Source organism: Drosophila simulans, unplaced genomic scaffold (genome assembly GCF_016746395.2).
Source record: "Drosophila simulans strain w501 unplaced genomic scaffold, Prin_Dsim_3.1 Segkk97_quiver_pilon, whole genome shotgun sequence".
NCBI lineage: Eukaryota > Metazoa > Arthropoda > Insecta > Diptera > Drosophilidae > Drosophila > Drosophila simulans.
The window spans coordinates 9625-35927 of record NW_025416892.1 but is presented as its reverse complement, the minus strand read 5'-3'; the positions used below and the strand labels follow the sequence as shown (position 1 = coordinate 35927).

The window sequence follows — 26303 nt, the reverse complement described above, 5'->3', positions numbered from 1 at the left end:
GTTGTGCATAAATTGCTGCAGCGAGTCGCCTTTTATTCATCATGTTTCTGCCACACTAATCCTTTTCATATCGATCTACCGCTTCATCTTATAGGACTTGTTTGTATTTTTCCGTATCTTTCATCAGTATCAGCTGGAGTGCGTTTTCGTAAGCTTGATTATCCGGATGCTTTGAGGTGTGAGTATTGATTCTATTGTTTATATTTTAATGCCATTATCTAATTGAGTTTGTATTCTAAGAAAATTAGGCTGCGTCGAGGAAGGAGATGACCGTGCAGGAGTTTGGGAGCAGATTGACGTGCGCTTTTCCATCGGATATAGATGTCGTTAGAATAAGTATAAGTAGATGTAGGATTAATTGGAAGTTTCCATGTCAAGATTGTTAACTCTTCCTTGTATGATTAAGGCCAATAAACTGTCAATTTTCTTTTCTAAATTGTCGACTCTATTTGCTAGATTTGTTGTGTGGTCGTCCGAGAGGCCTTTTTGTAAGTTGTAATTGGAGTTTATTGGCGATGGCGTGGCTTCTTCAATAAGTCTTGGCTTGAAGCTTGCTCTGGCAGCTCTGCTGGTAGTAGGAGGGCTGTCGTTGCTAAATTGCCTGGGAATTGGAGTACCATTTTCCGGTTCCTGGTCAGTTTCTTCACTCCTTTGATTTCGGAGCATGTCCTGGTAATTTTCCAGATGTCGTTGCGCTGGGTTGCTTGTCTTGAGTACCATTCTTGGCTTTGCATTGTTTTTAGAAGTTATCCTACCCTTTTTGGGTAGCTTGTTGGTGTTTCGGCGCCATTTATTCAGCCGCGTCTGAATGGCGGTGTCATGGGAGGAAAGACGTGGCCTTCTGTCATTCATATTCTGTCGGAAAGGATTTAACACCGACTTTCTGGCAGCCTCCTGGCGAGCTTCAGCAATTGATCTGTTCAGGATTGCTGAGCTGTGTGGCAGCCTAGGGGTGTTATTGCGTGGAGGAGGGCCTTGACGTCTATAAAAGTTGTTGGTTGCGTCTTTAATTGTACGTATTTTATTTGTGTCAATGTTGTTTGCCGCAAGCTTTTGTTTTTCAGCCTTGTAAACGGGGCATCCTTTGTATGCACTAATATGCTCTCCAGAGCAGTTGACGCAGGTAGCAGGGGTGGTTCTTGGCTTGGTGCAGCAGGATGACAGGTGGTCGCCAGCGCATTTCATGCATCTTGGTGGCCTCATGCATGAGTTCTTGGCATGCCTGAAGCCCTGGCATCTGTAGCACTGGACCGGCTCCCGTGTCCTGTTTTTCCTTTCAATATCCACTCTTTGCCCACCGATTTGTTTGAGTGAGATAATTTTGTCATGACTGCCGTCCTTGGCCATGACGATCTCCACTTCAAACATGCGCATGGGCCCCCTGTAGCCGGGTTCGTCATATTTCTGACGAAGCGCGCCGAGAATCCTAGCGTCAGCAACTCCTTGACAATCCACGAGCATGGAGTGGAGTGGTGGAGATGTCTGATTACAACTCGGAAGCCCCTCTCGGACTTTGGCTGGTTGGTGAATAGAGAAAAGCCGTTTGCTATAAGGACATCTTTGATTTTGTGGTAGGCGGTCATGTCCTTGGCCTGGATCCTGACCCCGTTCCCTTCAGTTGCCCTGGTAGTGTAGCTGGAGACTCCTGCTGTATAGTTTAGCTTTTCCAGGAGCGGGACAATTTCTTTGACATCGTCAACGAGAATGGGTGGCGCTCTGCAGCTTAGTGGCACAAGTTTCCAAGGTGGCAGCTCAGCTTCTGTATTTTGAGGAGGTGCCGTCGTTGCGCTGCGTGCAGGAGCATTGGTGCTGCAGGGTAACGGCTGGTGTGAGAGTCGATTCCTGGTTTTGGATTCCTCGTATACAGATTTGGCTGCCTTGCTTTGGAAAACGGGTGTGGTGAGGGGTGGAAAAATGCTGGGAGATTTGAAATAGGTGGTCACGCATAATCGTTTATTTGGCGTCTTGAAACTGGAGCAGTCCAAGTCATCGTTTGTCCTCTTGGCCGGAGTTTTCGTTAGAGGAGCCGGAACTGTGGGTGCCACAAAGATTGGACCTGTTCCAGCAACCACTTCCGAGAAACTCATGGGTTGCTCGTCTGGGCTCCTGGACGGAGATTTGAATAAGTCCCGCTTGGCAGCAGGCCGACTAAGGGTGCGAGTTGTTGTTAAATTCCCCACAGTGGGCATGGATCTGTTGTTAGATTTGAATTTTAAATCACCCTGAGCTTCAGGGCGTAAAGAAGCACTCCTTTGATGAGGGGAAATGCTTCTTTTCCCAGTATTTACAGAGCGAATGGTGGGTTTTTTGCTTAGGCTGAGTTTAGAAGTGTCAGGTTTAGGGTTAAAAATTGACCAGAAAGCTTTGGCAGTTGTACTTGGTCTTTCCTCCTGCTTGCTTTCGTTAATTTGTATAAGTGGTGGAGCAATTTCACCACTGTCAATATCATTGGCTTTGTTGGGTTGAATTTTTGAATTGGCAAGCGCGGGAGATTTAGAGCAGCTTTCTAAATTTGTTTCGGCGGCTTTATTTATTTGTGTGTGTGTATAAGAAGGAGGGGAAGAAGCATTGCGTCCAATTTTGGTGGATGAGCTGAGATTTTTCTCTGCGCTGTCGGTGTGTGGGAGAGAGGGGAAATTTCCCATAGCGTCGCTCGGTTTGGCGCCTCTTAATTCTGTGTCCGTATTAGTGGCTGCAGCTGCATTAGTGCAGGTCGCTGTGGTGGATTTGAACTCTCTTTGAGTAGCGTCGGTGTTTGTGAGTGCAGCTGTGTTTGTGTGAGTCATTGTGGGGAGTGAATTTCGCTTGTGTATTTGTGAAGAGAGTGGAGGAGAAGATGGCGATTTCCCCTTCGAGATGCTGCTTTTGGCGCCAACATTGGCTGCAGCAGTATTGGTGATCGAGAGGGGGTCTCTTTGGGCATTTTTAGCGTTTATATTCTCTTTCATATTTAGAGAAAGGGAATTAAAGAAATTAAAGGCTACCCAAGAAGAGTTAATTGGGCTTTTCTTATGATTTGCAGGCAATTTCTTCTGGTTAATATTGACTGTATTAACCAGGGAATTGCCAGACCCGTGAGACATAGGCGAAATATTAACATGAATAGGGGAAGATCGCTCACTTGAGGTAATTGAAAGTACCTCGTCTTCAGAGAAAAGGTGGTCAGAACTGGACATTTTTATTTTTTGTTATATTTAAAAATTTATAAATTTTATACGATAATTGTAGTGGTATAAATACCCTGGATTTTTGATTTAAATGTATTCTCCAGTTTATCGTTGCTTTGGTTTGGAATTCCTCCTTCTCTTCTAAGATTTCTCCAGGTGTACTTTCTTCCTTTCTCTCGGCGATTCTTCTCCTTATATTCTTTGGTTGAGCGGCGTCTTTTCGCGGTAGCACAATTACTGTTTTATTGTTCGTTTTCGTTAGACACTATGTTAATTGTTGTCGCGGTTTAATACTTTGCGGCCGGAGACAATTTATAACAAATAATTTGTCTATTGACGAACGAGTTTAGTTAATTGCGCGTGAAAGTAAAAGGCAGGCGAAGCGCGTTTGTTTAAATTAAATAATTTAATTTTATTATTTATTGGTTTATTTATTTAATTTATTTTATTTATTTATTTAAATTATTTTATTTTTTACTTTGTAGGTGGAGGTACGGAGACAGAATGAATTCTGTTCCGCATCCACAATTTTATTTTGCCTTTGATTACAAATAAATGTAATATATAGGTACAATAATTTGAATTTATAGTTTAACATAGCTTGGGGTGAGTTTGGGGCTTGGACAAAGTTAGTATTTAAAGTTAAGTTAGTATTTTTGTAGGCATGGATTTCAGACAATGACATGAATGGTAACATTATCAGCTTGCATGTTTTGTTTACATTTTTAAAATGAAATTATTTTGCAATAAACATTAAAATTTTAGACTAACATTGTTTTATTTATTTCTTTTCAGGTACCCCCATCAGAAGGACAGGAGCACCGCGTCGCTGGGAGCCTCAGGAGTCATCACAGGTAAGTTTTATGCATTTTGGCAGTGGTCAGTTGCGGCCGCTGGAAGTGGGCCACTTGCAACAATTATGTCCGGCCGGCGTTGCAGGTTCTCGGTTTCAGCATCCCTCGCCTCCGTCGTTTGTTGAAGATAAGTTGTATCATCAGTGGCAAGAATGTAATTCCGCGCAGCTGTCATTGCGTTTTTGTAGAGCTGCTGGCATTATGGTGGTGGAGTTCATCTCGTTGTGGCAGAGAAGTCGTCAGTGAGGATTGTGGCTCGGTCTGTCACCGAGAGAAGCCAGGTGCGCCGCGTCTTTTGGCCGTATCGTCAGGAGTGGCAGCTTGGGGCCGCCAGTTCAAGATTTGTAGCAGAGGTCCGTCGCAACGTTATAGGCATGTAAATGGATGTAAAAATATTGTTTGGTGAGTATTATATGTTATTTGTTTTTTATGATTGCATTTATCTTTGTTGTTTCAGGTACATTGAGTGTAATTTAATTTAAGGTAAGTATTATATTTATATTTAGTTGTTTATATAATTGCGTTTATTATTGTTTTTTCAGGTACTTAAGGAGGAGGTCTGGCTGGGGTGAGTATTGTATTCCAATTTTAATTGCGTTGATTTTCTTTTTGCTTTTCAGGTACGTTTTGTAAGCACTAATTTGGAGGACCTTTGTTATTGTATAATTGCAGCTGGGATGCAGCGGTTTTGGAGTCGTCAAGTTTGCAATTAGATAAGTATTACATTATTAATATAAATTTCCCAGTAATAGCTTGTGTTCCCTTATTTCCATAGTTGGAATCTTTGGAGCTGGAGCTGCGTTCTTGTCGTCAGCAGGATGGAGCCGTCTACTAGCATCTGCTACCTTGTCTGTTCGGTTTGTTATTATTTAAGTGTCCTTGATAATTTTTGTATCGCATTCTTATTTGATTTCCTTTCATTACAGGTTAGCGGAAAATTCGTTGAAGATACAGAACTGAGGAGAAATATGCAATTTAAGGACAAGTTTTGCAGCATAATAATGTGGCATCAGCGCCACGCAAATGGTCATTATTTATGCTTTGGCATCAGGAGATGGAGTCCGCATCGTAAAATTGTCAACTTTTTTTGTTTAAAATCGCGAAAGTTGGCGATTTAGTTTTGCTTTTGCGGTGCCTGTCTCATGATTTACGTGCGCGTAGTCGGCAGGGTGAGGTCGCATTTTTGTATCTGCTGGTTTGCCTGTCAGGTTTGCAATTTTCTGTGTGTCCTTGATTAATTTTGTATTATATTCTTATTAATTTTCCTTTCCTTACAGATTATCAGGAAATCATTGAAAATACAGTAATGAGGAAATTTATACAATTTGGAGAAGGATTTTGATTCTTTTTAATATGATGTCGGCTCCAGGATAGTGATCCTTTTTAGTGCAGTGGCATCAGGAGGTGGAGACGGCGTCTTAGGATTATTAATTTTTTGTGTTTATAATCGCGAAAATTGGCGATTTCGTTTTGTTTTTGCGACGCTCGCCACCTCTTGTCAGTTGCTTTAGATGTGGAACAGCTGTTGGTTGTGGTCAAGTAGGTAAGTGCATTTGATTGTTTTGTTTAGTTTGTTTATGGTTAATTGTTTTATTTTTAGGTTTTAGCGTCAGCTCTTGAAGGCGCTCGTCGATCTGGATTTTGAGAGTAGCAGGAAGGATGGATTTTGCAGCTCCGCGCTGGGTGCCCTGGTCGAAGCGTAGGCAGCTTTTGTGGCCCGTCTTTTGCAGCGCTGCATTGCAGGTAGATTGCATCGGTGATGAGGGATACTGTCAGGGACCGTGTGGCGTTTTAACTTTGTAGGTGGAGGTACGGAGACAGAATGAATTCTGTTCCGCATCCACAACTTTATTTTGCCTTTGATTACAATAAATGCAATATGTAGGTACAATAATTTGAATTTTTGAGTTTAACATAGCATGGGGTGAGTTTGGGGCTTGGACATATTTTGTTAGTATTAAATTTAAGTTAGTATTTTATATGCATGGATTTCAGACATTGACATGATTGGTAACATTATCAGCTTGCATGTTTTGTTTACATTTATAAAATGAAATTATTTTGCAAAAAACATTAAAATTTTAGACTAACATTGTTTTTTAACTTTGTAGGTGGAGGTACGGAGACAGAATGAATTCTGTTCCGCATCCACAACTTTATTTTGCCTTTGATTACAATAAATGCAATATGTAGGTACAATAATTTGAATTTTAGAGTTTAACATAGCTTGGGGTGAGTTTGGGGCTTGGGCAAAGTTAGTATTAAGTTGTAGTTAGTATTTTTTTGCTTGGATTTCAGACAATGACATGAATTGGTAACATTATCGTTTTGCATGTTTTGTTTACATTTAAAAATGAAATTATTTTACAATAAACATTAAAATTTTAGACTAACATTGTTTGATTTACTTCTTTTCAGGTACCCCCGCCAGAAGGACAGGAGCACCGAGTCGCTGAGAGCCTCAGGAGTCATCACAGGTAAGTTTTGTTGCATTTTGGCAGTGGTCTGAATTGCGGCCGCTGGAGGTGGGCAACTTGCAACGATTATGTCCGGCCGGCGTTGCAGGTTCACGGTTTCAGCCTCCCTCGCCGCCGTCATTTATTGCAGATAAGTTGTATCATCAGTGGCAAGAATGTAACCCACGCAGCTGTCATTGTGTTTTTATAGAGCTGCTGGCATTATGATGGTGGAGTTCGTCTCGTTGTGGCAGAGAAGTCATCAGTGAGGATTGTGGCTCGGTCTATCACCGAGAGAAGCCAGGTGCGCCGCGTCTTGTGGCCATAGCGTCAGGATTGGCAGCTTGGGGCCGCCGTTTTGAGATTTGTTGCAGCGAGGCGCCGCAACGGAATAGCCATGGAAATGGATGCAAAAATAGTATTTGGTAAGTATTATATATGCTATTTGTTAATTATGATTGCATTAATTTTTTGTTGTTTCAGGTACATTGAGTGGAATTTAATTTAAGGTAAGTATTATAATTGTATATTTGTTTATATAACTGCGTTTGTTATTGTTTTTCAGGTACTTATGGAGGAAGCTAGACTGGGGTGAGTATTGCATTGCGTTTATAATTGCGTTGATTTTCTTTTGCTTTTCAGGTATGTTTTGTAAGGGCTAAATTGGAGGCCCTTGTCATTGTGTTATTGCAGCTGGAATGCCGCGATTTTGGAGTCATCAAGTTTGCAATTAGATAAGTATTATATTATAAATATAAATTTCCCAGTAATAGCTTGTGTTCCATTGTTTCAATAGTTGAAGTCTTGGAAGCTGGAGCTGCGTGCTTGACGTCAGCAGGATGGAGCCGTCTGTTATCGTCTGCTACTTTGTCTGTCCGGTTTGTTATTATTTATGTGTCCTTGAGTAGTTTTTGTATCGCATTCTTATTTATTTTCCTTTCATTGCAGGTTAGGAGAGAATTCGTCGAAGATACTGAACTGATGAGAATAATACAATTTAAGGACAAGTTTTTCAGCGTACTGATTTGGCATCTGCGCCACGCAAATGATCCTTATTTATAGATTGGCGTCAGGAGATGGAGACGGCATCGTGAAATTGTCAACTTTTTGTGTTTAAAATCGCGAAAGATGGCGATTTAGTTTTGCTTTTGCGGTGCCTGTCTCCTGATTTACGTGCGCGTCATCGGCAGGATGAGGTCGTTTTTTTGTGACTGCTGGTTTGCCTGTCAGGTTTGTAATTTCCTGTGTGTCCTTGATTAATTTTGTATTTTATTCTTATTAATTTTCCTTTCCTTACAGATTATCGGGGAGTCGTTGAAAATTCGTTACTGAGGAAATTTATACAATTTGGAGACGGATTTTAATTCTTTTTAATATGATGTCAGCTCCGGGATAGTGTTCCTACTTAGTGCAGTGGCATCAAGAGGTGGAGACGGCGTTGTAAGATCGTCAATTTTTTATGTTTATAATCGCGAAAGCTGCCGATTTTGTTTTTCTTTTGTGGAGACCGCCTCTTCTTGTATGTTGCATTGGATCACCAGTTGGCTGTGGTCAAGGAGGTAAGAGCAATATTTGATTGTTTTGTTTAATTGTTTATTGGATAATTGTTTTGTTTTCAGGTTTTGGCGTCAACTACTGTAGACGCTCGTCGTTTTGGGATTAGCCCGTCTATTGCAGCGCGGCACTACAAGTAGATTTCATCGGTGATAAGGGATAGTGTCAGGTTTTAGCTTTGTAGGTGGAGGTACGGAGACAGAATGAATTCTGTTCCGCATCCACAACTTTATTTTGCCTTTGATTACAATAAATGCAATATGTAGGTACAATAATTTGAATTTTTGAGTTTAACATAGCTTGGGGTGAGTTTGGGGCTTGGACATAGTTTGTTAGTATTAATTTTAAGTTAGTATTTTGTAGGCATGGATTTTAGACAATGACATGAATGGTAACATTATCAGCTTGCATGTTTTGTTTACATTTTTAAAATGAAATTATTTTGCAATAAACATTAAAATTTTTGACTAACATTGTTTTATTTATTTCTTTTCAGGTACCCCCATCAGAAGGACAGGAGCACCGCGTCGCTGGGAGCCTCAGGAGTCATCACAGATAAGTTTTGTTGCATTTTGGCAGTGGTCAGTTGCGGCCGCTGGAAGTGGGCCACTTGCAACAATTATGTCCGGCCGGCGTTGCAGGTTCTCGGTTTCAGCATCCCTCGCCTCCGTCGTTTGTTGAAGATAAGAAGTATCATCAGTGGCAAGAATGTAATCCCGCGCAGCTGTCATTGCGTTTTTGTAGAGCTGCTGGCATTATGATGGTGGAGTTCATCTCGTTGTGGCAGAGAAGTCGTCAGTGAGGATTGTGGCTCGGTCGGTCACCGAGAGAAGCCAGATGCGCCGCGTCTTATGGCCGTATCGTCAGGAGTGGCAGCTTGGGGCCGCCAGTTCAAGATTTGTAGCAGAGGTCCGTCGCAACGGTATAGGCATGGAAATGGATGTAAAAATATTGTTTGGTGAGTATTATATGTTATTTGTTTTTTATGATTGCATTTATCTTTGTTGTTTCAGGTACATTGAGTGTAATTTAATTTAAGGTATGTATTATATTTATATTTAGTTGTTTATATAATTGCGTTTATTATTGTTTTTTCAGGTACTTAAGGAGGAAGTCTGGCTGGGGTGAGTATTGTATTGCTATTGTAATTGCGTTGATTTTCTTTTTGCTTTTCAGGTACGTTTTGTAAGCGCTAATTTGGGGGACCTTTGTTATTATGCAATTGCAGCTGGGATGCAGCGGTTTTGGAGTCGTCAAGTTTGCAATTAGATAAGTATTATATTATAATTATATTTTTCCCAGTAATAGCTTGTGTTCCCTTGTTTCAATAGTTGTGGTCTTGGAAGCTGGAGCTGCGTGCTTGTCGTCAGCAGGATGAGGCCGTCCACTAGCATCTGCTACTTTGTCTGTCCGGTTTGTTATTATTTATGTGTCCTTGATAATTTTTGTATCGCATTCTTATTTAATTTCCTTTCATTACAGGTTAGCGGAAAATTCGTTGAAGATACAGAACTGAGGAGAAATATGCAATTTAAGGACAAGTTTTGCAGCATAATAATGTGGCATCAGCGCCACGCAAATTTTTTTTTTTTTTTTTTTTTTTTAATATTTTCAGCTCCTGTTGGTGCTGTCATTTTATTGTACTCTGATTTTTGTTTTAAAAATATATAGTTACAATTTATGGCATTTTACATTTTTGGATCGGCGGCAGTTGTGCGCGCCTTGGCTATGATAGTTATTTAAGGATTACAATTTCGAGGACAATTTTGATTTGCTTGGCAGCAGTTATCCGCGCCCTGATTTAAGTTAGGATTTTACGTTAAGTAGCCTTAGCTTACGGTAGTTAAAAATATTTATAAATAGTAGTAGTTTTAAGTTTAAGTAATTTTATGAGAGAAAATTTGTAGTATTAGTGGGAAACAGTTTTGGGTGGATGTATATTCTAAATTAAATTGATGTGGCATAGGATTCCAGCGATGAGACTCTGGCTGATGGCGGCGACGACGAGCAGTTGCTATCGTCCGAGGAGATAGATAGCACAGTTGCCCATCCTTCACTTTGGTTTCCATTGTGTCCGTCCATTTTGTATGCCGTTCCGTCTTGTTCACTTTGGGTAGCTGTTGCACTGGTGCCTCTGTCGGATTTTTAATCACCACTGACGCGCCGTTTTGGTCGGGAAGCCTAGGCGGGCTATTGGACTTCGATAAATCGGAGGGAAAAAACACGGCTAGTAATCGGCGTTCTGGCGATTTTCCCGTCAGAATGGTAACCGATATATCGCTTCGCGTTGGCCGATGTCATTGGTCATTGTCAGTAGCTGGTCTCACTACTCCTGGGCTTCGATAAATCGGGGGTAAAAGCAATATAGCTGGTAATCGATGTTCTGGCATTTTTCCCGCCAGAATCTTTATCGATACCCTGCTTCGCGTTAGCCGGTATTCCAGGTCATTCTCGGTAGCTGGTCTCACTACTACTTGGAAAAGGGAAAGGAAAACATATGTTACCTTTGTTGATGTAAATTGTGATGTAGTTTTCTCCTTTTTTGTACCGCAAACTAAATATTATTATTTCTTTCAGCGTCGCTGCTCATCGCGCCACCGCGGAGATGCCATCGTGTACCAGGCATCGGCCCATCTGGCCCGTCAGGCCTTATGCAAGCGTCCATTCTGTGGCGGGTGGAAAAATGCGCCGCAGTCCAGCGTCGTCTGATGGAAACGCTCCGGTTTGTCAGGGATGCAGTTACATACAAATCTGAAGGAAACAAACTGATCCAGATTTCTTTCTTCCAGATTTGAATCGCCGGTGATTGTTGTCCAGGATGATTGTCCAGTGGTCAGGTATGGAGTCGGAAAAACAATGATCAGCTGGCTCGACAAAATATTCAGGCATCCGGAAGGAAGGATTTGTCCGCAGGATAATCGACGTCTCATACTTCGTAAGTCCAACCGATTGGCAAGGTATGCGACTGAGGCCGAAGCCATTCCCTGCTACTGCTGTCGCTGCCGCCGCTGCTGTTGTTGCTTATGGTGGTGGTTGCGTCGCCGCCGCTGTTGCTGTTGGTGGTGAAAGCGTCGCTGCTGTTGTTGTTGCTGAAGGTGACTACGTAGCTGCTGCTGCTGCTGGTGGTGGTGGCTGCGTCGCTGCTGGTGGCGTCCGCGTCGCTGCTGTTGTTGCTGTTGGTGGTGACTGCGTCGCTGCTGGTGGTGCCTGCGTCACTGCTGGTGGTGCCTGCGTCGCTGCTGGTGGTGCCTGCGTCGCTGCTGGTGGTGGCTGCGTCGCTGCTGGTGGTGGCTGCGTCGCTGCTATTGCCGCTGCCGGTGGCGGCTGCGTCGTTGCTGTTGTTGCTGCTGGTATTTTATTTTTTTTTCCCTTTGTATTTTTCAGGTGCCTAGGCTGGACGGTTTTTGGAGGTAAGTATTATATTTGTATTTGTTTATTTATATAGTTGCATTATTTGTTGTTTTTCAGGTATATTTTTCAGGTCGGCTATTCTGAAGGTGGGTATTATGTTTGTTTTAAATTGCATTAAATTAAGTTTGTTGTTATAATTGAATTAATATTTGTTTTTGTTTTCAGGTACATTTGTTGCAGCTCAGATTGAGGCCGACGCTGCTGGGATCCCTTGGTTTTGATTTCTTTACGTTTGCGATTATTCTGGAGGTAAGTATTACGTTTGTTGTTTTAATTGCTTTTATATTTGTTTAATTTTCCAGGTACGTTTGTAGCAGCTGATATTATGGCCGACGCAACTGGGATGCCAAGGAATTGGGTTTTTAAAGTTTGCGATTAATCTGGAGGTAAGTATTAAGTTTGTTGTTATAATTGCATTAATATTTGTTTTTGGTTTTCAGGTACATTTGTAGCAGCTAATATTAAGGCGATCGAAGCTGGGATGCCGTGGTTTTGAGTTCTTCAAGTTTGCGGTTGATCTGGAGGTAAATATTAAGCTATTTGTTATAATTTATATTTAATATTTGTTTTTGTTTTAAGGTACAGTTGTAGCAACTCTTATTTAGGCCGTCGCAGCTGGGATGCCGTGGTTTTGGGTTATTTAAGTTTGCAGTTAATCTGAAGGTAAGTATTAAGTTTGTTGTTATAATTGAATTAATATTTGTTTTTGTTTTCAGGTACATTTGTTGCAGTTCATATTGAGGCCGTCGCTGCTGGGATCCCTTGGTTTTGATTTCTTTACGTTTGCGATTATTCTGGAGGTAAGTATTACGTTTGTTGTTTTAATTGCTTTTATATTTGTTTAATTTTCCAGGTACGTTTGTAGCAGCTAATATTAAGGCCGACGCAACTGGGATGCCAAGGAATTGGGTTTTTAAAGTTTGCGATTATTCTGGAGGTAAGTATTAAGTTTGTTGTTATAATTGCATTAATATTTGTTTTGGTTTTCAGGTACGTTTGTAGCAGCTAATATTAAGGCGATCGAAGCTGGGATGCCGTGGTTTTGAGTTCTTCAAGTTTGCGGTTGATCTGGAGGTAAGTATTAAGTTATTTGTTATAATTTATATTTAATATTTGTTTTTGTTTTAAGGTACAGTTGTAGCAACTCTTATTTAAGCCGTCGCAGCTGGGATGCCGTGGTTTTGGGTTATTTAAGTTTGCAGTTAATCTGAGGGTAAGTATTAAGTTTGTTGTTATAATTGAATTAATATTTGTTTTTGTTTTCAGGTACATTTGTTGCAGCTCATATTGAGGCCGTCGCTGCTGGGATCCCTTGGTTTTGATTTCTTTACGTTTGCGATTATTCTGGAGGTAAGTATTACGTTTGTTGTTTTAATTGCTTTTATATTTGTTTAATTTTCCAGGTACGTTTGTAGCAGCTAATATTAAGGCCGACGCAACTGGGATGCCAAGAACACGCCGGTTTTCAGGAATGAAATTTTATTGTATTTTTAGGAAAGAGAAGGAAGACTAAAAAATTATTCTCTTTCTTTCAGGAAAACGGTGGTGAAGTGACAGACAAAGCGGCTGATGGAGCCTTCATAAAGCGGCGATTGTTTCAGGCACAAATCCATCAGTTTGGAATGAGAGACGGATCGCCAGTGATGCATTCACCATCTCGCCAGGATAGCGCAATTCGATTGCGCAGTCTATATCATCCAGTAGGTGTTATAAGTTGGATTTTACCATTTATATGTAAGACATTTCCCTTTATAAAATAACCTGTAAGTGAGCCTTTAGCCTTTTTTATTTATTTCTTCTCTATTTATATATTTTGCCACCCCTTCCGCCAGTTTTGGTTAATTCTGTATTTTGCTTTTTTCTGATTTATTTTAATTTTGTTCTTGGTCTCCTTCGTAGTCGGGTAAGATTATTCTCTGTACATTTAGTGGTTGTCCTTTAAATATTTCTATTATTTCCTGTCTGGTTAGATCGCCCCTTCTATATTGCTTATTATATAGGTTGATTTCTGATTCGCACCATCTATCTGGAGGCCACTTTTTGCTTTCCCTTTCCCTTCTTTCTATCTCTTCCTGTTTTTTTATTCTTCTAAGCTCTTCCTCTTCTTCCTCTAGTCTCAGCAGGGTGGGGAGTTCAACTAGATGTGTTTGCCTTATTTTATCTCTCTCCTTTCGCTTTTTTAGGGTTCTGCAGTCATCTAGATCAGGGATTTTTAGAAGTTTAGGTGAGAGGGTTTGTCCAGTCTGTTTTAGGGTGATATGGTCCCTTGTCATTTTCAAGTACCTCTGCCTGCTTCTTTCTAGTCTGTTCGGGATAAAGTGCCTAGAGAAGATCCTGCGAACAGATATATTTGGGTGTGATTTTATGGTTTCTGAGAACCTGTGGACAGCCTGTTGGTAGAATTCTTCTACTGTTTTGACTCCAAATCGGTCCCTTATAGTTTCGTTTTTCGTATATCTTCCCGCTCTACATATGTCTCTCACTTTCTTATTTTCCACAACTTGAATCCGTCTTATCTGTGCATCCGTAACAAGGGGACCCCAGGCTGCTATGGCATACTGCCATATTGGTGACAGGACTGACTTAAGGATCAGCATTTTAGTCTTTGTAGGGAGTTTGCTCCTTCCGTTTAAGACCCATGTCATTTTCTTGTAGGCTGTAGTGTATTTGCCCACCAGCTTTGTGACGTGGGAACTAAGGGTTAGCTTGCTGTCAAGGATTACGCCGAGGTATGATTGTTTGTTTTCAGTCTTTATTGTTTGACCCTTTATCTTCATAGTCTTTATATTTTTTGGTAAGTCGTTTTTTAATGTGAAGATGACATGTCCAGTTTTAGCAGCGTTTATTGATATACCCCATTTGTCCGCCCAGTCGGAAAATGACTTAAGGTAGATTTCGTTGTTTCTTGTGGCAGCAGTTGGTATTATGTCTGAGCTAAGGATCATAGTGTCGTCTGCGTATGTTGAAAGCATAATTCTTTCTGTTGGTGAGGGGCGGTAGCTATGTGGAAGAGGCATGTCTGAAGAGAAGATAGAGTAAAGTAGTGGTCCAAGATTGCTTCCTTGAGGCACACCTGCGCCTATTTGTCCTGTTCTAGAAGTCTCTCCAGCTTGGTCTTTGACCTCAAACGTTCTATTTGTGAGGTAGCTCTCCAGAATGATATATAGGTTGTAAGGTAGTATCTTAGCTAGCTTAAGTAATAGTCCCTCATGCCATACCCTATCAAAAGCTTCTGTTATGTCAAGAAAAACAGCTGAGCAGTATTCCTTTTTCTCAAAGGCTTCCAGAATGAACTGTGTGACCCTGGCTATTTGCTGCTCAGTTCCGTGCTCTTTTCTAAAGCCGAATTGGTGCAGAGGTATAGCTTTTTTGAATAGGTCTACCTTAAAAAGTCTTTTTAAGAGTAGTCTTTCAAAAATTTTTGAGAGTCCCGAAAGTAGACTAATCGGCCTATATGATCTTGGCTCGTTAGTACTTTTCCCTGGTTTTAGAATCATTTTTACCTGTGCATGCTTCCAGGCTTCAGGGTAGTATCCTAATCTAAGTATGGAGTTATAGATTAGGATAAGGTACAGGGTAGCTTTAGTCGGTAGAGTTTTTATTAGCTGGTTTGTTATAAAGTCTTTTCCCGGTGCTTTACTGTTCTTTAAGTTTTTTATTTCGTCATTCAATTCTTTTAGAGTAATGGGTAGGTTATGTGGGTTTTTGTTTAGATTATGTCGTTCGGTTTGCATGATTTCCTTAATTATTCTTAGTTCAGTATTAACTCTATTTATGTGGTATTCAGGTACATTATTATTTGGCTTAAATCTTCCTTCCAAATGGGAGACAAATGCTTCTGTTGTCTCCTTTATCGTTTTTGTCCATTTTGGTCCGTTTTGGGTTTCTAATTTGAGGGGAAAATTAGGCTGATTTGTCCTTTTGCCTTCGTCTAGCAGTTTCCACATTTTTCTCATTCTGTCCGGGTTATTTGTGTCTATTCCTTCAACTTGCTCATTGATTCTATTTTCTCTCAAGATTTTTATTGCTTTTTTTAGTCGATTTTCAGCAGCTTTTAGTTTTGCTTTGTCCTCGTCCGTTCTAGTAGCTTTAAAAACCCTGCTTAGTGTTCGTTTTTCCTCCAGCAGTCTGCTTGTGGTTTCGTCCAGTGCTAGGGTATGACTTTTTCTGTTAGCTTGCCTTCTTCTGGAGTTTTCAGTTGTTCTTAGGGTGGGAGTTGATTCCGCAACCGAGTCCTTTATGTTTTTCATGAAGATATTTATGGCGTCGTTTATATCTTCTGCTACCCTTATCTCAGTGTTTAATAGTACCTTTCTTTCCAGGACTTTCTTAAAAAGCTCAATGTTAGTGTTTTTCTTGAGGATATTGTGGTTTTGTTTTTGCAAGGAGAGAGTGTTTATATCTAGGTTTATCTCTAGTAATATGGGAAGATGGTCTGAGGATAGATCCGCCCTTGAAGAAATTCTTTTTTCAAATCTTCCAAGCCCTTTACAGATGGAGAAATCTATTGCTGACGGGTTTTTCCTTGTGTCGTGCGGGAAATGTGTCGCACAGCCAGTAGCAATGATCTCCGCCAAGGAGTCTGCTTTAACTGCTTCGAAGAGTGCGGCGCCACGTTGGCAGGCGCGTATACAGCCCCATTGCCTATGTTTTGCATTCCAGTCGCCACATAGGATGAACTTAGACTGTCCTCCCAAAGTTTTCTCAGCAAAATTGAGAACGTCAGTAAAATGGTGGGACGACCACTTTGGTGAGGGCGGACAGTAGACAGATGCTATTACTATCATTTCGCTGCGTCTGTTGTTGTCTGGAAGCAAGACTATTGGTGCACTCTGTATGCATTCTTTTTCAATTGGTTTTAAGGCCATATGTCGAATACTGCTGTTTACTATAGTGGCGGCTCCTCCTCTCTTGCTAGAGACAGGATTTTGGGCTAAGTATGTGAAAAATCCTGGCAGCTCTAGTTTGGTGGATTTGTTGTCAAGTCTGGTTTCAGTGACTATGACTATGTGAGCATCAATATTTACGATGAACAGCTTGAGCTCGTCTAGTTTATTATTAATCCCACCAGCATTCCAAAAAGCGATTTTAAGTATGTCCCTGTTTCCCGTCTGAGCCATAAGAGACGTCACTTTCTGATGATACTAGAGAGAGCGTTTAGACAAAGATTGGATCTCGGAAAGGATTTTTTGGAGATTTTGGACAATCTTTTCTTTGGTTTAGTAGGCTAGTGACGATTTCTAGGAGGTTGTTTAGCTTCTTTTCCATCCCTTCAATGCGATTTAAAATGTATTGCTCCTGACTAGGCTCCTTGGATCCGTAATTAGGGATATCTTCAGCTATTGGGGGTGGGCGGAAGTGAGTGAGATGTGTGTTGGCCGGGTTTAGGACGCTGTTTGGATTTTTCCTGCTTTCTTCTAGAGACGCCAGGACCTTTTTACTAGTTGTCGGCGGGCTTGTTTCCTTCCTCAGTTTCTTGTCCAGATTCCTCATTCTATTTAGGCGTTTGCTTATGGATATATTCCTTTGCGTCATCTTTACTTGGCTTATTTTAGCGGGTATTTTAGTGTTGTTTACGGTGCGTGGGGGGGGGTGTGTGTAGGGCTGTTTATTGCGGGACGTCTGCAGGTGCGTGGGTTTTGGGTAGGGCTGTTTATTGCGGGGCGTCTGAAGGTGCGTGGGTTTTGGGTAGGGCTGTTTATTGCGGGGCGTCTGGAGGTGCGTGGGTTTTGGGTAGGGCTGTTTATTGCGTAGCGTATGAAGGTGCGTGGGTTGTGAGTTTAGGGATTGAATTTTGTTGATGGATAGTCTTTGCTTTGCTTCTTGGAAAGCAGGACATCCTTTATAGCTGCTTACGTGGCTTCCATTACAATTTGCACAAAAAGCCGGAAGGTTTTTGGGTTTGGTGCAAGAAACCGTGGCGTGCAGTTGGCCACATTTCATGCATTTAAACGGGTTTCTGCAATAATTCCTTGTATGCCCAAAACACTGGCAGCGATGACATTGCGTAGGATCCTTCGATACCCGTTTCCTTTCGACCTTGACCCTTTGTCCTCCAAGGGAATTTAATAGCAGGACCTTGAGATGGCTGCCGTCAGCCTTGGGTACAACTTCAACCTCATGAATGCGCATAGGATTTCTTGTGTCCCTAAACTGCATTGCCCTTATAAGTTTTGTGGCTATACCAATATCCTGAAGTTGGCTTTCAATCCATTTGGTCGGGGTTGACTGGTGGAGATGCCTTATTACAATTTGGAAGCCTTTTTCACTCTTTGGCTGGTGGGAGTGGAGGGGTATGTTTGCCTCAAGGAGAACATTCTGAATTGCATTGTAGGCGTCCATTGTTTTAGCCTGGATTCTTATGTTGTTGCCGAGTTCAGTTTTGGTGGTAAAGCTATTGACCCCGGCTTTATAATTTAACTTTTCTATTAGCGGAATAATCTGCTGAATGTTGGTCAAGAAGATAGATGGTGGTTTCCTGCTAGCTGGAATTGTTTTCCAGGGCGGTAGGTCGGGGTTAGCTACTGTGTTTGAGGGACTAGTTGCTGGAGCTGTGTCCATTTCAGCTGACTTCTGCAGAGATTCTCTTCTCGAGTCTTGCCGAATTTTAATAGCTACTTTGCTTTTGAATATGGGTGTTTCAGAGGGTAGATTTGTGACTCCCAGATCATCATCAGAGAAATCGTCGCGTATTCTAACCTTTTTGTTAGAGGTTTGAATTAGGCCCTCATCCAGACAGTCCCCACGGCGCTTCCCAGGAGTTTTGGGAGAAATCAGTGTTTTTGTTAGGTTTTTTCTAGCTGCACTCGGTGAGCGTCCAAGGGCGGCAGAGTCATGTTTTGCGTTGGGTAAATTTTGCATTGGAGTTGGAGAGCGTTTTGCATTTTCTCTAACCAATTCTGCAAAAGTTTTGACGGGAAAAATGTTCTGAGTAGCTGTGGGTTTGCCTGCGTGAATGACAGCACTGATAGCTGTGACAGCACTGATTGCTGTGACGTCACTGATTGTTGGGCTGGGGTTTGAGTCTTGGGCGGAAAGCGATGCGCTTATGGCGGGCTTTATTGGTTTTGTCTGACGTAAGTATGTGTCGGGGGGAGAAGCTTCTTTGGCGGTTTTTGATGATTTGGTTGCATTGGTTTCATTATGTTGTGTGGGTATGTTTATAAGTACTTTGGTGGGAAGCAGGTTTTGTGATGCTATCTGTTTGTCTGTGTGGGTGTGTGTCTTGGCTGCAATGGTAGGTATTAGCTTTAAGGTGAGGGGTGGCGGGTTTTTGGCGGCCTGTGCTGGCTTTGTTTCACGTAAGTATGTGTGGGAGGGAGAAGCTGCTTTGTCGGTTTTTGATGCTGTGGTTGCATTATTGTCGGTGTGTTGTGTGGGTGAGTTTATATGTGTTTTGGCGGGAATAAAGTTTTGTGTTGTTGTGTGTTTGTTTGTGTGGGTGAGTGTCTTGGCTGCTATGCTCGCTGCTGCTATTGCTGGGTTTTTGGCGGGCTGTGTTGGCTTGGTTTCACATAAGTGTGAATGTGAAGAGAGGTTTATTTGACCGGTTTTTGGTGATGTGGTTGCATTAGTGTCGTTATATTGTGTGGGTGAGCTTATATGCATTTTGGCGGGAAAGAGATTTTGTGACGCTGTGGGCTTGTCTGTGTGGGTGTGTGTCTTGGCTGTTTTGTTTGTGTATTGCGTTTGGGTGAGGGGTGAAGAGTTTTTGGCGGGCTGTGTTGGCTTGTTTTCAAGTAGTTGTGAGTGGGAAAAAATTCTTTTAGCGGTTTTTGATGCATTGGTTGCATTAATATCGTCATCTTGTGTAGGTGTGTCTACATGTGTTTTGGCGGGAAGAATTTTCTGTGTTGCTGTAGCTGTGTCTGTGTTAGTGGGTGTTTTAGTTGCTGAGTTTGAGCTTGAATCTTTGGTAGTGGGCGATGGTTTGGCGGGTTTTATCGGCTTGGTATTGCATGAGGGTGTGTGTGTGGGAAAAATTATTCTAGCTATTTTCGCTGCTTTCTCTGTGTTGAGTGCACTGGCGTCATCGTCTTGTGTAGGTGTATCTACATGTGTTAGTGGCGAGGAAGTGCTAAAATTTTTGCTAATGGAAATGGGGAAGGGGCTATCGGCAGGCTTTTTTTCAGTGGCTTCTGTGGTATTAGCAGTACTCCCGCATTTATCGACAAATAAAGGGTCTGGCAATATGGTATTTTTATTTTCATTTAATACAATATTTTCAAAATCGTTTTTTTTTTTAACTTTGTAGGTGGAGGTACGGAGACAGAATGAATTCTGTTCCGCATCCACAAATTTATTTTGCCTTTGATTACAATTTATGCAATATGTAGGTACAATTATTTGAATTTAGAGTTTAACATTGCATGGGGTGAGTTTGGGGCTTGGACATAGATTAGTATTTAATGTTAAGTTAGTATTTTTTATGAAGGCTTTAGATTATAGACAGAGACATGGACTGGTAACATTATCGTCTTGCATGTTTTGTTTACATTAATAAATTGTAGCGATTTTACAGAAAACATAGAAATTTAGGACTAACATTGTGTAATTTATTTCTTTTCAGGTACCCCCGCCAGAAGGACGGAAGCATAGAGTCGCTGAGGAGCCTAAATAGCCATTACAGGTGAGTTTTTGTTGTGTGTTGGCTGTGGACTGTTGTGGCCGCAGGGAGTGGGCCACTTGCAACAAGTATGTCCGGCTGGAGTTGCAGGTGAGTTATTCTTGGTGGCAGCATCCAGCGCCGCCGTCATTTGGTGAAGATCCGTTATGTCGTCAGTGGCAGATTTATGCAATTGTTTAATGAGATTGTTTGTGTTGCAGATGCAAGTTGCCGATCGTCAAGAAGAGGAGTTGCGCAGACAAATCCCACGCAGCTGTCGTTGCATTTTTATTGAGCTGCTGGCGTTATGGTGGTGGAGTGCTCTCTAGTGAGAAGTCGTCAGTGCGGATTGAAGCTCGATCTATCACCGAGGAGAGCCAGGTGCGCCGCGTCTTGTGGCCGTAGCATCAGGATTGGCAGCTAGTGGCCGCCGGTTCGAGATTTGTTGCAGAGGGCGGCCGCAACAAGAATGGCATGGAAATGGATGTAAAAATAGAATTTGGTAAGTATAATATTTGTTATTTGTTATTTGATGATTGCATTAATTTTTGTTGTTTCAGGTACATTGAGTGGAATTTAATTTAAGGTGAGTATTATCTTTGTGTATATTTGTTTATATAGTAGCGTTTGTTATTGTTTTTCAGGTACTTAAGGAGGAAGCTAGTCTGGGGTGAGTATTGTATTTGCTTTTATAATTGCGTTGATTTTAATTTTATTTTTTGCTTTTCAGGTACATTTTGTAAGAGCTAGTTTGGAGGACCTTTGTTATTGTGCTATTGCAGCTGGAATGCCGCGGTTTTGGAGTCATCAAGTTGCAATTAGATAAGTATTATATTTTAAATATATATTTCCCAGTAATAGCTTGTGTTCCCTTGTTTCAATAGTTAGAGTCTTTGAAGCTGGAGCTGCGTGCTTGACGTCAGCAGGATGGAGCCGTCCACTAGCATCTGCTACTTTGTCTGTCCGGTTTGTTATTATTTATGTGTTCTTGAGTAATCTTTGTATCGCATTCTTATTTATTTTCCTTTCATTACAGGTTAGGAGAGAATTCGTCGAAGATACAGAACTGAGGAGAAATATGCAATTTGAGGACAAGTTTTGCACCATATTGATGTGGCATCTGCGCCACGCAAATTATCCTTATTTATGCGTTGGCGTCAGGAGATGGAGACGGCATCATAAAATTGTCAACTTTTTGTATTTAAAATCGCGAAAGTTGGCGATTTTGTTTTGCTTTTGCGGTGCCTGTCTCTTATTGTCGGTTGCGTTGAAGGATTTACGTGCGTGGCGTCAGGAGTATGGAATCGCATATCTGTATCTGCTTGTTTGCCTGGCAAGTATTACGTTTTTCTGTGTGTCCTTTATTAATTTTGTATCATATTCTTATTGGTTTTTTTTCTTTCTTTACAGGTTTTCGGAAAATAATTGGACGTACGATACTGCGGAAAATTATGCATTTTGGGGACGGATTTTGTGGCTTATAAGTGTGGTGTCAGCTCCGCGCTAGTGATCCTTGATGATGCAGTGGCATCAAGAGGTGGAGACGGCGTCGTAAAAATGTAAATTTTTTGTGTTTATAATCGCGATAGCTGCCGATTTTGTTTTTCTTTTGCGGAGACCGCCTCTTCTTGTTTGTTGCATTGGATTACCAGTTGGCTGTAGTCAAGGAGGTAAGAGCAATATTTGATTGTTTTGTTTAATTGTTTATTGGTTAATTGTTTTGCTTTTAGGTTTTAGCGTCAACTAATGTAGGCGCTCGTCGTTCTGGATCAGCCCGTCTATTGCAGCGCAGCATGCATGTAGATTGCATCGGTGATAAGGGATACTAATCAGGTTTTTAACTTTGTAGGTGGAGGTACGGAGACAGAATGAATTCTGTTCCGCATCCACAAATTTATTTTGCCTTTGATTACAATTTATGCAATATGTAGGTACAATTATTTGAATTTAGAGTTTAACATTGCATGGGGTGAGTTTGGGGCTTGGACATAGATTAGTATTTAATGTTAAGTTAGTATTTTTTATGAAGGCTTTAGATTATAGACAGAGACATGGACTGGTAACATTATCGTCTTGCATGTTTTGTTTACATTAATAAATTGTAGCGATTTTACAGAAAACATAGAAATTTAGGACTAACATTGTGTAATTTATTTCTTTTCAGGTACCCCCGCCAGAAGGACGGAAGCATAGAGTCGCTGAGGAGCCTAAATAGCCATTACAGGTGAGTTTTTGTTGTGTGTTGGCTGTGGACTGTTGTGGCCGCAGGGAGTGGGCCACTTGCAACAAGTATGTCCGGCTGGAGTTGCAGGTGAGTTATTCTTGGTGGCAGCATCCAGCGCCGCCGTCATTTGGTGAAGATCCGTTATGTCGTCAGTGGCAGATTTATGCAATTGTTTAATGAGATTGTTTGTGTTGCAGATGCAAGTTGCCGATCGTCAGGAAGAGGAGTTGCGCAGACAAATCCCACGCAGCTGTCGTTGCATTTTTATTGAGCTGCTGGCGTTATGGTGGTGGAGTGCTCTCTAGTGAGAAGTCGTCAGTGCGGATTGAAGCTCGATCTATCACCGAGGAGAGCCAGGTGCGCCGCGTCTTGTGGCCGTAGCATCAGGATTGGCAGCTAGTGGCCGCCGGTTCGAGATTTGTTGCAGAGGGCGGCCGCAACAAGAATGGCATGGAAATGGATGTAAAAATAGAATTTGGTAAGTATAATATTTGTTATTTGTTATTTGATGATTGCATTAATTTTTGTTGTTTCAGGTACATTGAGTGGAATTTAATTTAAGGTGAGTATTATCTTTGTGTATATTTGTTTATATAGTAGCGTTTGTTATTGTTTTTCAGGTACTTAAGGAGGAAGCTAGTCTGGGGTGAGTATTGTATTTGCTTTTATAATTGCGTTGATTTTAATTTTATTTTTTGCTTTTCAGGTACATTTTGTAAGAGCTAGTTTGGAGGACCTTTGTTATTGTGCTATTGCAGCTGGAATGCCGCGGTTTTGGAGTCATCAAGTTGCAATTAGATAAGTATTATATTTTAAATATATATTTCCCAGTAATAGCTTGTGTTCCCTTGTTTCAATAGTTAGAGTCTTTGAAGCTGGAGCTGCGTGCTTGACGTCAGCAGGATGGAGCCGTCCACTAGCATCTGCTACTTTGTCTGTCCGGTTTGTTATTATTTATGTGTTCTTGAGTAATCTTTGTATCGCATTCTTATTTATTTTCCTTTCATTACAGGTTAGGAGAGAATTCGTCGAAGATACAGAACTGAGGAGAAATATGCAATTTGAGGACAAGTTTTGCACCATATTGATGTGGCATCTGCGCCACGCAAATTATCCTTATTTATGCGTTGGCGTCAGGAGATGGAGACGGCATCATAAAATTGTCAACTTTTTGTATTTAAAATCGCGAAAGTTGGCGATTTTGTTTTGCTTTTGCGGTGCCTGTCTCTTATTGTCGGTTGCGTTGAAGGATTTACGTGCGTGGCGTCAGGAGTATGGAATCGCATATCTGTATCTGCTTGTTTGCCTGGCAAGTATTACGTTTTTCTGTGTGTCCTTTATTAATTTTGTATCATATTCTTATTGGTTTTTTTCTTTCTTTACAGGTTTTCGGAAAATAATTGGACGTACGATACTGCGGAAAATTATGCATTTTAGGGACGGATTTTGTGGCTTATAAGTGTGGTGTCAGCTCCGCGCTAGTGATCCTTGATGATGCAGTGGCATCAAGAGGTGGAGACGGCGTCGTAAAAATGTAAATTTTTTGTGTTTATAATCGCGATAGCTGCCGATTTTGTTTTTCTTTTGCGGAGACCGCCTCTTCTTGTTTGTTGCATTGGATTACCAGTTGGCTGTAGTCAAGGAGGTAAGAGCAATATTTGATTGTTTTGTTTAATTGTTTATTGGTTAATTGTTTTGCTTTTAGGTTTTAGCGTCAACTAATGTAGGCGCTCTTTTTTTTTTAACTTTGTAGGTGGAGGTACGGAGACAGAATGAATTCTGTTCCGCATCCACAATTTTATTTTGCCTTTGATTACAATAAATGCAATATGTAGGTACAATAATTTGAATTTTTGAGTTTAACATAGCTTGGGGTGAGTTTGGGGCTTGGACATAGTTTGTTAGTATTAATTTTTTAAGTTAGTATTTTTTAGGCATGGATTTCAGACATTGACATGATTGGTAACATTATCAGCTTGCATGTTTTGTTTACATTTATAAAATGAAATTATTTTGCAAAAAACATTAAAATTTTAGACTAACATTGTTTTATTTATTTCTTTTCAGGTACCCCCATCAGAAGGACAGGAGCACCGCGTCGCAGAGAGCCTCAGGAGTCATCACAGGTAAGTTTTGTTGCATTTTGGCAGTGGTCTGTTGCGGCCGCTGGAAGTGGGCCACTTGCAACAATTTTGTCCGGCCGGCGATTGCAGGTTAGTTGTTCTTGGTATCGGCATCCATCGCTGCCGTCATTTGGTGAGTATCAGTTGTATCTAACTTTGTAGGTGGAGGTACGGAGACAGAATGAATTCTGTTCCGCATCCACAAATTTATTTTGCCTTTGATTACAATTTATGCAATATGTAGGTACAATTATTTGAATTTAGAGTTTAACATTGCATGGGGTGAGTTTGGGGCTTGGACATAGATTAGTATTTAATGTTAAGTTAGTATTTTTTATGAAGGCTTTAGATTATAGACAGAGACATGGACTGGTAACATTATCGTCTTGCATGTTTTGTTTACATTAATAAATTGTAGCGATTTTACAGAAAACATAGAAATTTAGGACTAACATTGTGTAATTTATTTCTTTTCAGGTACCCCCGCCAGAAGGACGGAAGCATAGAGTCGCTGAGGAGCCTAAATAGCCATTACAGGTGAGTTTTTGTTGTGTGTTGGCTGTGGACTGTTGTGGCCGCAGGGAGTGGGCCACTTGCAACAAGTATGTCCGGCTGGAGTTGCAGGTGAGTTATTCTTGGTGGCAGCATCCAGCGCCGCCGTCATTTGGTGAAGATCCGTTATGTCGTCAGTGGCAGATTTATGCAATTGTTTAATGAGATTGTTTGTGTTGCAGATGCAAGTTGCCGATCGTCAAGAAGAGGAGTTGCGCAGACAAATCCCACGCAGCTGTCGTTGCATTTTTATTGAGCTGCTGGCGTTATGGTGGTGGAGTGCTCTCTAGTGAGAAGTCGTCAGTGCGGATTGAAGCTCGATCTATCACCGAGGAGAGCCAGGTGCGCCGCGTCTTGTGGCCGTAGCATCAGGATTGGCAGCTAGTGGCCGCCGGTTCGAGATTTGTTGCAGAGGGCGGCCGCAACAAGAATGGCATGGAAATGGATGTAAAAATAGAATTTGGTAAGTATAATATTTGTTATTTGTTATTTGATGATTGCATTAATTTTTGTTGTTTCAGGTACATTGAGTGGAATTTAATTTAAGGTGAGTATTATCTTTGTGTATATTTGTTTATATAGTAGCGTTTGTTATTGTTTTTCAGGTACTTAAGGAGGAAGCTAGTCTGGGGTGAGTATTGTATTTGCTTTTATAATTGCGTTGATTTTAATTTTATTTTTTGCTTTTCAGGTACATTTTGTAAGAGCTAGTTTGGAGGACCTTTGTTATTGTGCTATTGCAGCTGGAATGCCGCGGTTTTGGAGTCATCAAGTTGCAATTAGATAAGTATTATATTTTAAATATATATTTCCCAGTAATAGCTTGTGTTCCCTTGTTTCAATAGTTAGAGTCTTTGAAGCTGGAGCTGCGTGCTTGACGTCAGCAGGATGGAGCCGTCCACTAGCATCTGCTACTTTGTCTGTCCGGTTTGTTATTATTTATGTGTTCTTGAGTAATCTTTGTATCGCATTCTTATTTATTTTCCTTTCATTACAGGTTAGGAGAGAATTCGTCGAAGATACAGAACTGAGGAGAAATATGCAATTTGAGGACAAGTTTTGCACCATTTTTAACTTTGTAGGTGGAGGTACGGAGACAGAATGAATTCTGTTCCGCATCCACAAATTTATTTTGCCTTTGATTACAATTTATGCAATATGTAGGTACAATTATTTGAATTTAGAGTTTAACATTGCATGGGGTGAGTTTGGGGCTTGGACATAGATTAGTATTTAATGTTAAGTTAGTATTTTTTATGAAGGCTTTAGATTATAGACAGAGACATGGACTGGTAACATTATCGTCTTGCATGTTTTGTTTACATTAATAAATTGTAGCGATTTTACAGAAAACATA

The 26303-nt window shown here is 41.0% G+C and overlaps 2 protein-coding genes and 1 long non-coding RNA gene across 3 annotated transcripts; 2 read left to right on the top strand and 1 right to left on the bottom strand.

Annotated features, from left to right (window-relative positions):
* Nucleotides 1-8564: 8564 nt before the first annotated feature.
* Nucleotides 8565-9382, top strand: LOC120285773. Its single transcript, XR_005545055.2, has 3 exons — nt 8565-8989; nt 9045-9070; nt 9130-9382. It is a non-coding gene; the product is annotated as an uncharacterized LOC120285773 (long non-coding RNA).
* Nucleotides 9383-16599: 7217 nt separating this feature from the next.
* On the bottom strand, nt 16600-26062 carry LOC123327470 (katanin p80 WD40 repeat-containing subunit B1-like). Its single transcript, XM_044923891.1, has 2 exons — nt 26012-26062; nt 16600-17136 (listed from the first exon to the last, which is right to left on the bottom strand). The coding sequence occupies exons 1-2, from the start codon at nt 26012-26014 to the stop codon at nt 16600-16602; spliced, it is 540 nt and encodes a 179-aa protein (XP_044779826.1). The 5' UTR covers nt 26015-26062.
* On the top strand, nt 23162-23970 carry LOC120285760. The gene is made up of 3 exons (XM_039298349.2): nt 23162-23213; nt 23284-23580; nt 23657-23970. Exons 1-3 carry the CDS (start codon nt 23175-23177, stop codon nt 23669-23671), a joined length of 351 nt encoding a protein of 116 aa, XP_039154283.1. The 5' UTR covers nt 23162-23174; the 3' UTR covers nt 23672-23970.
* Nucleotides 26063-26303: the final 241 nt, after the last annotated feature.

Excerpts from the sequence above, each read along its gene's own strand:
- LOC120285760 (XM_039298349.2), top strand. The coding sequence starts at position 23,175 with ATGGAGCCGTCCACTAGCATCTGCTACTTTGTCTGTCCG. Across the intron at positions 23,214-23,283 it reads TCTGCTACTTTGTCTGTCCG|GTTAGGAGAGAATTCGTCGA; the intron begins GTTTGTTATTAT and ends CTTTCATTACAG.